The sequence below is a fragment of the Chlorocebus sabaeus genome, chromosome 21, assembly GCF_047675955.1.
Source record: "Chlorocebus sabaeus isolate Y175 chromosome 21, mChlSab1.0.hap1, whole genome shotgun sequence".
NCBI lineage: Eukaryota > Metazoa > Chordata > Mammalia > Primates > Cercopithecidae > Chlorocebus > Chlorocebus sabaeus.
The window spans coordinates 64,843,065-64,860,293 of NC_132924.1; the positions used below are offsets into that span (position 1 = coordinate 64,843,065).

At 36.2% G+C, this 17,229-nt stretch overlaps 1 protein-coding gene across 13 annotated transcripts in view; it reads right to left on the bottom strand.

Annotated features, from left to right (window-relative positions):
- The window catches only part of ADAM22 (ADAM metallopeptidase domain 22), a 258,039-nt gene that overhangs the window by 121,152 nt on the left and 119,658 nt on the right, over nucleotides 1-17,229 (bottom strand). For all 13 annotated transcript variants that reach the window (XM_038004584.2, XM_073009144.1, XM_038004582.2 and 10 more), the window contains one exon: nucleotides 4,592-4,658. In XM_038004584.2, the coding sequence (XP_037860512.2) occupies nucleotides 4,592-4,658 (67 nt within the window). The remainder of the gene's footprint in view (nucleotides 1-4,591; nucleotides 4,659-17,229) is intronic.

A 17,229-nucleotide genomic window follows, 5' to 3' on the forward strand; every position in this document is an offset into this window, starting at 1 on the left:
TTTAATACAATTTATATATCAGAATTATGCACAGCTATGTGAACAAGATAAACTAATTTCAATGAGGCTGATGATATCCCTGCAGATAACACAAATCATTATGTTAAGGAACAATCACCAAAATGTGTTTGTTTTTACACTAAACACAAAATTGCAATCAACATCAAAATCCAGATTGTAGAAAATTACATAAGATAAACAATCTGGTTTCTTCAACAAATAAATTGCGAGGGGAAACAAAAGAGAAAGATAATGTTTTTAAAATTATTATTTTATTTTATTTTATTTTTGAGACAGAGTTTTGCTCTGTCACCCAGGCTGGAGTGCAGTGGCACGATCTCAGCTCACTGCAACCTCTGCCTCCTGGGTTCAAGCGATTCTCCTGCCTCAGCCTCCCAAGTAGCTGGGATTATAGGTGTGTGCCATCACACCCAGCTAATTTTTTGTATTTTTAGTAGAGACGGGGTTTCACCATGTTAGCCAGGATGGTCTTGATCTCCTGATGTCATGATCCACCCGCCTTGGCCTCCCAGAGTGCTGGAATTACAGGTGTGAGCCACTGCACCCAGACAAAAATTATTTTTAAAACCTACACAGCCAAAATTAAACTATAGGGGTACATGCTTTGGTGATAAAACTATGAACAAAAGCAAGTAAGCAATTACGATAAAAGTCAGGATAATGTTTACAAATCTTACAAGAGGAGGATGAAAAGGGCTTGGGTTTGGGATGCAGCAAACAAACAGCTGGCCACACTCTATTTCTTGAACTGAATGGTCATTATAAAAGCATTTGCCTTTAGTATTTCATCAACCCATATATTGTTTTATGTGAATTTCTGTGTCTGTTGTATATTTTACCACTGAATAGGTTTTTAAAAATAAAATTGCAATCTAAAAGATTTACCATGACTTTTTTGTTGTTGTTTAAGACAGTCTCTTGCTATGTTGCCCAGGCTGGCCTTGAACTCTTGAGCTCAAATGATCCTCCCGCCTTAGCCTCCTGGGTAGCTGCAAACAGGCATGACACTGCATCCAGCTCTTTTGTAAAAATGTTTTCTCCTGAAACATTTATTCCTTTACCAAAAGTTCAAAGACACCTGAGCACAGCCATTTATCGACTGGTTTCTAGCCGTTGTTAAGTTTGGAATAATACTTTAATTTTAAATTTGCATCCTTAGGATACATATGGCCATGCTTGTGCCAATTAACACAAGAAGCTCTTAGAGTTTAGCTTTGATTTCATATTTCCTTTCATTTACCTCAGTCCCAAGAGAAAAGACAACTTTAAGAAAAAACTAAAAACTTACAGGGCTCTTAAGGAAGGTGTTATATAGGTGGATTGTGTTCCCCTAAAAAGCATACGTTAAAGTCCTAACCCCTAATACCTCAGAATATAACTGTATGTAGAGACAGGGTCTCTAAAGAGGTAATGCAGTTAAAATAAGATTATTAGGGTGGGCCCTAGTTCAATAGGAATGATGTTCTCACGAGAAGAGATTAGGATGCAGATAAACACAGAGGGAAAGCCATGTGAAGACACAGGAAGAAAACCATGTACGAACCAAGAAGAGAGGCCTCAGAAGAAACCAACACTGTCAACATCTTGATCTTGGACTTCCAGCTTCCAGAATTGAGAGAACATACATTCCTATTGTTTAAGCCACCCAGTCTATGGTACTTTGTTATGGTAGCTTTAGCAAATTAATATGGAAAGTAAAGGAGAAGTAAAAGTTTTAGGAGTTCCTTTTTAAAAAGGTACTGCAGGGAAGGAAAAAATATAAAATGCTACAACTTTGATTTATAATGTATTAATGAGTCATTAATAAAGAAAATAGACTGCTATCAGATTTCATGTAAAAAGAAATATCCCAAAGAGCTAAGCACAGAGGTTGAGACAGGAGGGAACCCGCAGAGAAATAATTGGCTACTGACTTTGGATTGATGGGCAGGATTCAGCACTTTCAATGTGGTTCCTGGAAAAACCCAGAGGAGAATTTTGAGTTAGATTTTTAAATGGAGTGGAAACAAATGGAGGTGACAGGTGATACCAAAGTGGTTTTCTTAAAGGGAAAAAGAAACAACCTCTGGCCCTTCAGTCTGGACAAAGTTTGTATTTATCATTTCCCTAGTATGATAGGCTTAGGGGTTAGAAAAACCATCAACAAAGAAACTGCAATTCTCAGGTTGGAAAATCAGCAAAGACTGTGCGGCAAAGTCAGTGCTTCATGTGTTATGTATACCCATGGAGCCTTAAGATCCCAGAGTAGAGTGCACTTTGCTGATTAGATACAAGTTTTCTGAAAAAGGATATTACCATAGAGACAGGAGAGAGCTATCTGCTGGGTCCACCCTCCACACTCCTATTTGCATTTCATCATTCCACTGACAGACACAGACGGAAACAGATAGTGAAAGGCCTGTTTCCTTTCCTCTTTAATTTAACAAGGGAATAAGAGATACTCTACATCAGAAAAACATTATCATAGAAAATAGAGAAGTGAAGCCAAATGAACAGGGATGGGAATAAAAGGACCTGCAGATTCTATCCCTAGGTAATTTTTTTCCCCCAACTATAAACAAAATGGCTCCATTCTCCCATGTTATATCTAGAAAAATCCTGATATCCCTTCTGTAGGGAGGCAGTAATATAAATTAATCCACCATTCAATTCACCAATCTTTAGTTTAGGATAACTTTCTGGAGAGACAGGCATAATTATTACACCTAGATCGCTTACAGGAGTTACCAGATTTTAAGTCTTTATGAATTAGAAATGTATAGGTATACAGGATGTATTTATTGACAAAGTGTCCTAATGTCTGGAATTTGCTTTAAAATACTACACACACACACACACACACACACACACACACACACACAATAAAAAGAGAAAAAAAAGATAGTCAAAGTGTTGATAACTGTTGATGCTGGATGATGGGAATGAGGGGGTTCATTATAGCATTCTTTTCACTTCAAAATATGTTTAAACTTTTCCACAATAAAAAGTTTTCTTTTAGTTTACATATATATAATTGAAAAACTCAATTCTCTTCAGATTGTCATTTGAATAGGACGATATAATTTATTTTGGTTACTGATAACAGTTTAGTTTGAATAAAAAGCTTTACAACAGTAATATATGTACATAAAAAAACTGAACAAAGGCTTTATGGGAAAATAACTTGGCAAATGTTTACAAAATGATACAGAAGCAAGCAGATACAATATTGTAGCTATATATGATACTATGTAAATATCTATGTATATATACAACTGTGTGCATATGACAAAAAAACTCAAAGAAATAACAAAATAAAAACATTTATCTCTCAGTGATGAGTTTAAGGATGAGTTTTCCTTTTTTGTTCTACTTTTCTCTGTTTACAAGTTTCCTAAAATGAGCATGTATCTAATTTGTAATTAGAAAAAGGAAATGAATGTGAACAAGTGGGTTATAATTCAGATAAAGTAGAGTAGATAGTCTGAACACTATGCAGAAGAAAATAAACACTTGGCCAAAAGTCACTATACTCAACATTGAGCAGAAGGAAGCCCTACACTTGAGTGGCTTTTGTTTTCATATGCTCTCAGATTACACCATCTGCAGATCTGGGGGAAAAACCCCACATTCTTATGCCTCTAGCTGGTGGAGGCTTTTATTTTTGTGTTAATATTTTCACAGTTTACTTGTCATAACCAGTATCCTGAGATTTCTGTCTCTAGGTATTTTCAACTCCTTGATCTCCTGTAGATCTAACAATTTTACATTTTACTGGTGGAAGTGTGGGGTGCTGTGGGGTGGGGCCGGGTTAGGGGGCGGCGGGGGTGGGAATCTTTCACAACTGAATGCAAAGGCAAACACCTACCCTGGACCCAAGTTTTCACCTCTTGGTTCTCAGTGGTAACCCTAAAGGCAAATTTCAAAAACTATCTTCAGTGACATAATCCAAGAAAGAACTATAGGTTGGCATAAAAGTCACTGGGGTTTCCTAGGCACGGTGGCTCATGCCTGTAATTCTAGCAGTTTGGGAGGCCGAGGTGGGCAGATCGCCTGAGTTCGAGACCAGCCTGGCCAACACGGTGAAACCCTCTCTCTACTAAAAAAACAAAAATTAGCTGGGTGTGGTGGCAGGCACCTGTAATCCCAGCTACTTGGGAGACCGAAGCAGGAGAATCACTTGAACCCGGGAGGCAGAGGTTGCAGTGAGCCGAGATCGCGCCATTGCACTCCAGCTGGGAGACAAGAGTGAGACTTTGTCTCAAAAAAAAAAAAGAAAGTCATTGGGGTTTTTGCCATTAAAAATAACGACAAAAACCACAAGGACTTTTGCACCAACCTAGTACTTGCAGGTGTAGCAATCCTATAAAACCTAAGTCTAACAATTCCTACAGTACCCTAAAAATTCTTTTTCTGATAACTAAAAGTAAAGTTTCATTTTTCCAAAGTGGGTGATAAAACTTTAGATTATAAAGTATTTTTAAAACCCTCAAAACTGTACATTAGAAATATCATTGAAAATTAAAATCATAATCAGTAGTATTAAAAGATTCTCAATAAATTTCCCCATAAGTAGGAAGATTTCACTTACTTTAACTTCCACAGTCTTGCCTCCATGTTCAATGTGTCTCTCTACGTATTCAGAGGACAGCAAATCACTAAAACAACAAAAATAAATGATGATTAAACAGGATCCCAAAAATGTAAAACATGAAAATCAGGATCAAGTTTACACATAATGGCTTTAACAATTCTTTAACCCCCCCCAAATCAACACTTTATAGGTCTCTCTCTCTCTCTCTCTCTCTCACACACACACACACACACCCCCACACCCACACACACACACAGTATTTCTAAAAGGATGTGAGGTTGAACTGCCTACACCACCTGTCACTCCATTGCTGAGCACAGCTGATTCTGCTGAACCAGCCAGTAATTCCAGGAAACTACTGTAAGCATATCATTGTTTTTAAGACATATTGTTCTTAATTTTTTACTTTAACTTTTTATCAAACAGTTTTAATTGCATATTATGCCTTACCATTTCTTTATGTGTTATACGTGATATTTTCATCTGACAAAATGTTAGCTTCAATCACAAAAGTAAAAAAAGGCAAAGAAAGTTAGAAATGAAATGGAATACATACCATCAACATTTGAAAATAATTCTTTTTTGAAAACTATCCTAAACAACAATATCTACGTGTTTCTATAATCTTAAATATGCTTCTCTTTAATTTCATATATGTGAAAAACTTTTCCTTTTAATGGAGGGGTCTCAAGACACAACTTCCATAAAATATCTTTAATCTTTTAAAGCACTAAAATATAAATAAAATGATCATTAATAAATTTTTTAAAATGCATGAAGCTATAAATTTCCAGTGTTGCTCTATTAATAGACACTGAGCCAACTAAAAAGTCCTTAAGTGAACTGAAGATCATCAAACAAAAACTGTTCCAATCATTTCAAAATGTGCATTTTTGAGCACAGAGGTTCATCATAAGCACCATGCCTACAATTGCTTTAAATGTAAATAGAACGATCAAACAAGCATTACATTAATGCAGGCACCATAATCTTGTACTATCTGATGCTTATATTACTATTTAGGAAACTTGTAATTATAGTCTAAGTCAATGCTTCATTTATCTTTAGAATAGATGTTCTTAATGACTTTATGTGAAAATCAGCTAGCATGCTCTCAGCTGCAAGCTGTAGAAAACACAACAAAAAGTATATTAAACAATGAGGACATTTATCACGTTATTTCTTCTTTGAAATTCCAGGACTAGTATAATGTAAATTTGCTTTTGAGGATGTTTAGTTCTATTTGATAAATAAATTTGAGGTTTATAAAATATAGGCAAACCATTTTAAGATATTTTAAGTGCATATTTTGCTAGTAAGACATGAGCAGAATTCATATATGTATAAAGTATTAAGAAAAAGACTGTGTGTTACACACTGACAGAAAGGGCTGCAAGATCAAGAAATGTCAATTACTCTTGAAGCATATGAGTAATAAATGTTCATGATATATTAAATACATAAGAGGCACTAAATATCCAGGATACGCTAAATATACATATTCACTTAATATTCATGAGGGGGTTTCTCAGCTTCGACACAACTGATACTTTGGGCCAGATAATTCTTTGTCTTGGGAGGCTGTCTTGTTCACTATAGCACACTTAGCATCCCTGGATTCTACCTAATAGATGCTGGTAGCATCTCTTACATATACCAGTCATGACAATCAAAAATGTCTCCAGACATTGCTAAATGGACACTGGGGGACAAAAATCACCCTGGTTAACAACAACTGCTGATACTCTTTCCTGCCCCATTTGTTATCTGTCCAATAAACACAACAGAACTCATGACTGTTTGTGAAGCTAACTGGCAACCCACAGCCACTGACTAGGCATACTTGTCCCAGTATCTCTCAGACACTTAAGCAGGTGTTATTAGCTTGGGACAACTGCTATCTTTGAGGCTTGCCCAAACCTCATCTCTGGTCCTTGTAACCACAACATCAGCGGGGAAGGCATATGCAGATGTATGAACATGAACAATAGGTACCCCAGGATTAGCTGGCATGGCCCCTCTACCCTACTTGCCCCTAACCCAGGTATGCCAACCTAATAATCTTTCCTCTTGCCTCTCACTGTGCACTTTAAATCAATTTAGTGAATTATGTGATTTGAGGATTGGAATGTAGTCTGTGGGAGCTTTTGGTTCCCTCACCTCTAGGATAGCTCACCTTGTAGCATACTTGGAGGCTACAATTGCATCAAAGTAATCTTCCCACCTGACATCAGGGCAGTTCTAGGGTTGGTTCATGTGGTGGCTCAGTGCCATTAATGAGATGAGGGGTGTTTACAACTTTCTGCTCTGCCATCGGCATGGTAGCTGGGACTCTCTTAACTGGCTCCTCTCATGACCCTGACATGACGGCTGCAATTCTCAGCATCTTATAAAAACTACATTATTCCAAGATTAAAAAAAGAAAAAAGCCTGGTATTTATTTTTTAAAGTGAACAAGCCCTTTCAAAAATAGCTCTTAGCATTCATCTTCTCAAGTATCTTTTGCCAGAATTACATTATATGGCCACTCCTAAACCAATCCTTTGACAAGAACATTTGTCTGTGAACAATCAAGATTCTGCTGCCAGGCCTCCCTTGACCATCATGATTCTTTACAGAGAACTGAACAATATTGGTGGAAAGGCGAGTAGTGAAGAAAGTACCTGTTGTAGATCCAACTGAAAATTGTCTTTTTTTTTGTCTTCATGAGTATATTATATATTTCACAAATGTCCAAGGGTTTATAACAAAAATGTGAAATTACACGGGAAAGACCTGCCTCAGGCAAAACTGGTAATTGCTCCAGCATCTGCATCACACCCTGTTACCCAAAACAGGAGAGATACTAGCCAGGTGTTTGCAAAGGACTGTCCTCCAACCTTGCTATCAGTCTTAAAACTTCCCCAGAAGTAGGAGGGAAACATTATCATACAGAGGCATGTTTATCAGCAGAGCCAGCAAGGTGCCCTCTCCTGGGAATCTGAACTTGTCAATTCAGAAAAAAATCATCCAGCTGATGAAGGAAAGAGAAACAAAAGTCAAAGGTAAGCTGACATTGAAAAGAAACTGAGCTGTAGGACGGTGAATACCAGAGTGAAAGCCCCAAATCCCCGCTGCTGAAGTCCCTGAATGCAGAACACCCTATCCCTGTGCTAGACATCTTTGGGATCCTTGCTCTATCACTGTCACATGAGTCAAACCCCACTACTGGAGCCAGCATGAGTGAAATCAAAATCACCTAAGTCAAATACTCCTCAGAGGAATACTAGCTGTGGTGTAGAAATAGTAGAAGTAATAATAATAAAAAAAATTTAAAAACAACTTTTGAGTCCTCCAGGTTTTCCAATTTCAAGGGAACATTTCCCTTTGAATTATAAAATCTAGGCCTTAAGAGAATATGAGTCACTGCATGAATGTAATTACAGCAAAGAAAAGCCCTCTGCTGAGGAATTATGCAGTTATTTCAATCAAGCCTCTATATACAAGTACTGCTGGAAAGCGCTCCATGTAATTTTAAACCAAAAACAGCTCATGCAATTTGGTTTTGTCTGTTTGCATATTGTGAAAGTTGGCTAAGTATTGTTATTTTAATGATTAGGGTGAGAAACCTTAAACTTAAAGTTTCACTTTTCCCTCTACTAAAGTTAGAACCTAAGTAAATTTTCTTGAAGATTCCTGAAGTAGAGATAATCAAATTACCTTATCTTTCTCAGAACATCATCGTTTATAATTATATAGGGATCTACTTAAATCATTTTAAGTGTAGGAAAATGGAAGACCTCCTTAACATAAAGGAAATGTTATATTAATGTAAATGGGTCAGGTAGAATTCACTCCATGCTAATAGCTTAATAATGATGTGTGAATGCTTGTTTGTGAACTCTGAAAAAGTAAAAATCATTTTCAACCAATTTCTAAAGGCCACTCATTCTCTAAAGGAAGTAAGTAGATGTTTATAAAATTAGAAATGTTTTCTGAGGCCTTTTTTCATTTGCATGCCATAATAAGCCTAAAAAAGCAAAACAAATATAATGTAAACATTTTCAGTCATAATGATTATCCTTTGTCTAGTGGGCAACTGTCATGAATCAAAGACAGCTGGTATAGTATTATACAAAGGTTTGGGAGTTAAAAACAAAAACAAATATTTTAATTTTCCATCCAAGCTCTGCCATTTACTAACTGTGTACCCTTGGCCAAGCTGCTTAATCTTGATCAACATAATTTGCTTCTGTTTAAAAGGGAGACCGTAAAAAACAAAAACAAAAACAAAAACAAACAAACAAACAAACAAAAACACTTCGTAAAGCTGGTATGGTATTAAACTAGAACACAGATGAAATGCATCTCAAATCCTGATTTCAATCATTCACATACCCTATTCACCATGTCATATCTATTTATCTTTCTCTAGAACTTTCTCTCACTGTTTTGGGACTTAAAACCGTTGAGCCACTTTTTCACTCTCCTCACCTCCTTCTTGTCTACTTAATCCAGTTGATATTCCATGATCTGTCCTGATAAATTACCTCCCTGCACACACTCTAAACTAATTTACCCCTTTTTCCACTGTACTGCTTGACCAAACCTCAATCACAGTAAAACTCCTTCTACTAGTCAAAGTCTGACTCCAAGAAGCAGAACATCTTGAATGTTCATAGGCTGGTTTAGGATCACAGTTGTCAAATGGTCCCGCATCACAACACTGCCCTTAAGTCCACTACACTTTTCTGGTCAATTTACTCTGAGAAGACCCTTCTAAATCTCTCTCCTCACATCTCCAATGTGCTCCCTCATTATTACTCCCTTCAGATAACCTCACTTCTGTATTCCCTGAAAAAGTGAAAAAGGACTACCTCATCTTTCCAATTACCAGCACCCCTGCTCCTCAACCAGTCTCTACTAGGATGTCAAATAGGCATCTCGAATTCAACATGTCTAATGCACAACTCTCTCAGTCAAATCCAGACATTCAATTCTACGTTCAAAATGTATCCTAGCAACAACTTGATGTGGAAAAAAAAAAAAAAAAAAAAAAAAAAACTGGAGACATTCCCTTAACCAAGTGATCACAGTTAACATAACCAGTAACAGAAAAAAAACAGAATCATGTGCTTCTGAAGTGATGCTTGCATAAGAAGCAAACAAATGAACAAAGAAACTTGAATGTGAAATGGATTTTCAAAGAAACAGCCTCAGAGCAAAGATCTAATCCAAGGTGGTGCCAGTAAGATGTAACCTCAAGGTCAAGAGTAAGTCAAGGGTGTAGTTTTAAAACCCTTTGTTAAAACTCAGAAAGACTAAAGGCTGTTTCGCCTTGACCAAATCATCTATGTGAAAGAGTTTCGAAGACTATTAAAGGCCTCAGCTAGACAAAAGAGTTTCTAAGAATCTCGTAGGTTCTCATAGACATTGTCACCTAAACAAAAAGGCTAGTATGAATCTTCAGGGCATTGTCCCACAGCATCTTAACTCACAGTAGAGAGGGGCCTATCTCAAAAAGATCTGTGGATGCGGATTTGTCTAATGGGGTAAATGCCAATGAGATTCACATGAAACCTATAAAGTTCTTAAGAGAACTATATCACTAGAACCACACCAGCTTTTACCAAAATGGACAGTCAGTTCAAACTTTTTATAACCAGGAAACAGACCTAGAAAGATAGTTAGCACAAGCCCAGCATATTCCTTAAAAAAATAAATAAATGTTGACTCAGAGGGTGAACCCAAGAACCGCAAAGGACTGCTCCCAGGAAGCAAAGCAGAGCCTTAATCAACACACATTCCCTTCTGCCAAAGCAGGAAAAACCAGTGACATACCCGATTCAATATCAGAAATTCAGTGGACCAGTGACTGCTAAGTAGCTATATTCCACTTTTTGAACAGGAGTGTCTACTGCAGTCATCCTGTATTTTACATCTACCCTGTATTTTAGGTTATCTTTTTGGTTCAAGGGTCTACACCTGGGCTACCTCACCTAAGAAGACCTATCTACACCTGGACCTGATTCAGATGATGAGAACCTGAACCTTGCATTCGAGCCTGATACTATAATGGAATCAGATTTTTCAGGGGTCTCTGGAGGAATGCAATGCATTCTGCATATGTGATAAATACAAATAATTTGTGGCCAAAGGACAAACTGGTTGATTAAAGAAGGCTACAAATTGTCACTCTTCTAATGGCAAAATGGAAATAATTTCTTCTCCCCTTGAATGTGAGCTGGCCCTGTGAAAAATATGAGACAGAAGTGATATTGTGTGTCTTGGTCCGTTTTGTGCTGCTGTAACAGAATATCACAGACTAGGTAATGTATAATGGACAGAAATATATTGGCTCACAGTTCCAGAGGCTGGGAAGTCCAATATCAAGGTGCCAGCAACTTGTGAGGGCCCTTTTGCTGTGTCACCATATGGTAGAAGGAGAGAAGGGTAGAGGGAAAGAAGAAGGAGAGAAGGAGAGAGAAGGAAGGGGAGAGAAGGAGAAAGGAAGGGAGGAAGGAGACAGAGAGAAGACAGGGAAAGAGGTAGGGAGAGGGAGGAGGAGGGAGGGAAGGTAAGGGAAGGCAAGAGAGGGTGAGAGCAAGCCAGACAGAGAGAGGGAGAGCACACACAGAAGCAAGAGGAAATCAAACTTGCCCTTCTATAAGGCACCAATGCCAGGACTGTGAGTGCAGGCAGCCCTCATGGCCTAATCAATCACCTTTAAAAGGTCCCACCTCTTCACACTGTTACAATGGCAATTAAATTTCAACATGTGATTTAGAGGTGACAAACATTCAAACTACAGCTCTGTGTAACATCTGAGATCTGCAGATTCCATTTTCATGCATGTAGAATTCTCCTTTGAATCCAGCCACCATGCTGTCAGGAAGCCCAAGCAACCACATAAAAAGACCATGTGGAGGAGAATCATGTCCCTAGCTGATAGACGCAGTGAATTCCAAGCCAACACTGACAACAATTTCCAACCATGTGATTGAGGCAAGTCTGCATCTTCCAGATATAATAGTATCCCAGCTGACACTACATAAAGCATATCTGCCCAGCTGACCTACAGAATTGTGCAAAACAATATACACCGTAAAGATTATAATATACTGTAACAAGCTGACTATGCTTTCTTATTCTAACATTCAATGATTGTTATGCAGCCCCAAATTACTATGTTTTCCTTATAGCAATCACCAAATATTAAATGTAACTTACTTTGGACAATATAAAAGAATCATAAGACTTCAAATATGATTATAATCCAACCAATGAAAATAAGAAAAGCCCACAGATCATGGGTCACAATAAAAAATCAAAGACTTCATAAGGTCCTTAAACTATGAAAAGCTCTCCAGAAGAACAGAACTGGAAACATGAAAGCTTTAAGGATCCAAATTTCATTATTTCATTTAAGAGGAATAACAAATTATGAACTTAGAAAGGTTTTTTAAAGAAAACATTCTTCCCATTCTCTCCATTCTATGAATCCCTCCCCAACACCTCCATTTCACCTTCTTTATTTTCTTACTTTCTCTAGCCATGTACCAACCCTCCAGACCCTTTTGATATACTAGAGAATCCTCACTATAGAAAATGAATAAATACCACTGAGAATTAACCATCCATTCCTCAGCTTTTTTTAAAGTGCCAAAATTGTTATCTATACGCTCAGCATGTAATGAGTGGTATTTAAAATGTTTATGTTGCTTAAACTAAATTAAAAGGAAACTACAAAAAGAATTAAAAGTTTATTCAATATCTGATTTTTGGATGAAAGTTTCACTTTATTACTTTTCCAATTTGTAAATATAATTCCATTTTTGCTTATGCACATAAAAGAAATATTCTGTGTACCCTTGTGTCTAAAAGTGAGGCTATTTTTGTTACATGCTATTGAGGAAGTCACAATCTGATGAAAATTCTCAGGGAGCTTTAAATGTGTATGCTAGGACTAGGGCACTTAACAATAAATGTGATTAAGTAAAAGTTGAGCCTGGCACTATCATGAATGTTAGCTCTTATTTATAGAATCCTGTTCCTAGTAAAGCAAAGTTTTCCAAGCCTAGCTTTGCAGCAGAATCAGATTAAAAAAAAAAAAAAAAAAAAAAATACCTAGAATCCCTCAGACCTACCAAATCAGAATCTCCTAGGTTTATTCTGCTATAAAGAAAAGTTATCAAGACATGAAAGTTTAATCAAATTAACAGTCTACAAATATGCTAGTAAAATTCTATTAACATATAACAGCCTGTTGGCATATCTGATCATTGTAGCTCAATACCACTTTAAAAGCCAAGGTACCAGGGAACATACTACACCAAGGCAATTAAAATGAGCCCTTGGTGAATCTTATTGCAAATAATCAACAGAGGGAGACATGTTCCTCTTCATTACAGCCAGGTAAAGGACTAATGTTTTGTAGTTTTTTAAGGGTAAAAGTACCAGACTTACTTCAAATTTACTTAGACTTCTTATGAGTACCCTAGAAATGGAGATTTTGGGCACTTAAAAAAAAGATGAATTATTGGGCATAGTTCAAATAAATTATATTCCTTAAAGATTCTAATTCTTATAATATTTTTATAATATTAATCACTTGAAAATCAGATCCCATCTAACCTGGTTTTCACCACACCACTTCACCAAACCTGTACTTTCACGGTCACTAATTAGCTATCTCTATATCGTTAAATCTAACAGTTAATTCTCAGTCTTAATCTTACTTGATGTATAAGCAGCATTTGACATAGCTGATCACCCCTCCTCTTGGAAATATTTCCTTCAGCTTCCTACCAGGAACCACACAGTCCTGGTTTTTCTCCTTTCTCTTGCTGCTGCTTCTGTCTCCTTTGTCAGTTTCTTCTCATCACTACAGTTCCTAAACATTGGAATACCCCCAGGGATCAGTACTTGATCCTCCTCTTTTCTTCTGATGCTCTCTTCCTTGGTGATTTCGTCTAATGTTTTCTCTTAATTAACAATTATATGCCGATGTCTCTTAGATTTATATCTCTAGATTAGAATTCTCCTCTGAACACTGGAATCATATATCCAACTCTCTCTCTCTCTCTCTCTCTATATATATATATGTATGTATATCTTACTTATTAAATAAGCATCACACTTAACATGTCCAAACTTGGGCTCCTGATCTTGCTTGAACAACACGATTCTCCTATCATCTTCCCAGCTTCTTAAATGGCAACTTAAATTTTCCAATTACCCTGGCCAAAAATCATAGAGTTATCATTGACTCTTTAATCTCTTACAAATCACATATGCAACTGATCATATGTGATCATATGACAAAATATTGAAAATTTTGTCAATAGCGTTTTCCAAAAAATTTCCAGCATATGAACATTTCCATTGCTACCACCCTGGTCTGAGCCACGACGCTATCTTGCCTGGAATACTGCAAGGCTTAAGATCTATTCTATTAACCTATCAACACTTCGCTTACTATCCATGTGAAGAATGCAACAATCCCATCATTAGTAAGAACACAGAGTAATAGACATTATTATCCACTGTTAATGATAGTCAAATACTGTCCTCTTGATAAAGCAATTTTTCAAAACAGTAAAAGTCTTAAACTTCTAATATTCTTTGTACATAAGAATCTAATGAAGAAAATAACTCTAAATATAGGAGACATTTTATGGAATTAAAAAAATAATATCAGAAAACCTAGTGTTGACAAGGCTGTGAGCACAGAGTTTTGTAGAATTTTCACAGAGGGAAATTTGACAACACATATTAAACGTAAAACTTTTGAACCTGGAATTCTGTTTCTAAGAATTTAAGGAATAATTCTGAATAATTTTAAAAGAGATTTTTAGCTGTAAATATTTTCAATACATTATCATTGTGAAACACTGAAAAATTTTAAAGCAATTTAAAAAGTAAGATCCCAAAATTTACAATTAAATACTCTGCTGACACTAACATGACATAGAAGATATCAAAAGGTGGTCATAGCATCTACAAGAAAAGTTCTACGTTCTGCAAAACAAATAAAAAATATATATTGTCAAGAAAAAAGACAAGAAGCATACATTACAAAAATGCTAGCAGTGCTTCTTTCTAGGTAGATTACTGTTACATTAATTTTACTGATCTTATTTTGACACCTTAAAATGTCTATAATAAACATGTATTATATTTCTAATAAGAAAACTAAATTTTGAAATGTATTTTAGAAAGCCATCACCCAATGCTATTCACAAAGCAAACTAAATATATAAAAATAGATAATTGGTTAAGTGAAATATTTTCCATACATTTAGTGGAAAATAATGAAGTCAACAAAAACTCTTTAATTAGAGTTTGTATTAACAGGTAATATGGTTCTTTTATGTTAAAAAACAAAAGCAGAACACAAAATTATATAGAGAGAATATAATAATCATATAAATAAAACAATGCACAGGGAAAAATACACTCACAGGCTTAAAAATTTCACCTTTGAGGGGTGGCACTATAGGTCATTAAAAATGTTTTGGTTTTGGTTTATCATTTTAGATAGTTTCTTCTGGGTACTTATCACAAAATTTCTCAAGAAAAGTATTAAACATCTTAATTATTTTTCAGTTTTAAAAATAATAGCAATAGAAATAATAGTTAATAATTCTGAGAACCTACTACTATTACCACAGCTACCACTACTACTACTATTACTAGGATTACTAGTACTATTTCTACTGATCTAATGGTTTTGCATGTATTAGCTCATCTGATCCACACAACAACATGCTAAGTAGGTGCTGTGGTTTGAATGGCGGCATCCTTCCAAAGTTTTTACATTGGAACTTAACCCTCAAGGGGATGATATTAAGAGGTGAGGCCTTTGGGAGGTTATTGGGTCATGAAAGCTCTGCCCTCATAGAACAGATTAATGCCTTTATAAAATCTTTAGAAAGTTAGTCCCCTTTGCCCTTCCATCCTGTCTGCCAGGTGAAGACAAAGCATTTGTCACCTCTGGAGGACACAGCACCAAGGCATCATCTTGGAAGCAGTGAATGACCTCTTACCAGACACTGAATCTGCCAGTGCCTTGATCCTGAACTTCCCAGGCTCCAGAACTGTGAGAAAAAAAATTCTATGATTTATAAATTACTCGATCCGTGGTACTTTGCTACAGAAGCAGGAGTAGACTAAAGTGGTAGGTATGATTAGTATCTCCATATAGATGAGGAAACTGAAGGACAGAAAGGTAATTTACTCAAGAGTATGCAGTTGGTGGTAGTAAGTGTTATAGATAGGATTCAAATTCAGACAGCCTGACTACAGAGCTCATTCTCTTGACCACTAAACCCAACCCCAACCTGTATCTTGATTCCTCCCATAATTTTCTTCTATTTTCATTTGTCTAGTTTTCTACATATGTAGCTACATCAGCCCTAAACTTTTCTACATAACTGTAAAGCCTTTGATATGGGCGAATACATTAGGTAATATATTAATTCCAATATTTTATTGGCTACATCCCTCCTGTGGCCTTCCATCCTCCTGCTCACATCTGGACTAACTGCACCCTAGGCCTGTTGTACAGCCATAATCCTAGAATCTATGATCCTGGGAATTCCCTTGGCTTCTATCTTCATTGTGAACTGTTTCCTATATCTCACATTTTCTTGATCTTCTCCCTTTTATTTTGGTGGAGCTCAGTCTCCAATGCCTTCCAAATAAAGAATGCATCATGTTAATTTATTTTAAATCTTGCACATATATTTTCTGAGAACTCACCTTTGATTGATGGTTTGGATTTGTAAGTACAGAAATCCTGCAGAACTTACGCAACAATGTTCCACTGTCTCCTAGTATGGCTAGTAAGAAGTCTGATGCTATTCTGATTCTGATCTTTCCAATGTGACCTTTTTTTCCTGTATGGAAGCCTTTGTGATCTTCTCTTTTATCTCCACCATTCTAAAGCATCAAAATTGTATGTCTTCATGTTTCTTTCATTCACTGTCCTGGGCATTCAATGGGCACTTTTAATCTAGAAATTCCTATACTTCAGTTATGAAACATTTTCTTAAAATATTTCTTTGGTAATTTCCTCTCTGTCCTTTCTTTAGTGTCTTTCTGGGACTCCTACCAGTCAGATGCTTAGTCTCCTGAATGATCCTCTAAATTTTCTTTTCTTAATATCACTACCATGGTGAATGATCCTCTAAGTTTTTATCTTGTCTCTCCTATATTCCACTTCTTCATCTTTTGTCCTGTTTCCTGGGAGAACTTTTTTTTTTCAACCATATTATTCAAACATCTACTGCTTGTTATTGTTTCTACTATTTTTTCTAGGTGTTTTCCTCTGAATTTTTAAGTATGATTTTCTTGTCTCATAATTGCAGTAGTTATCTCTTTGAACACAGGCATACCTTGTTCCATTGTGCTTTGCTTTATTGTGCTTCACAGATACTGTGTTTTTGTTCTTGTCGTTGCTATTGTTGTTTTACAAACTGAAGGTTTGTAACAATCCGGCACCAAGCAAGTCTATCAGTGCCATTTTCCAACAGCATAAGCTCATTTTGTGTCTGTGTCATATTTTGGTAATTCTCACAATATTTAAAACTTTCCATTAATTTATCTGTTATGGTGATCTGTAATCAGTGACCTTTGATGTTATTATTATAATT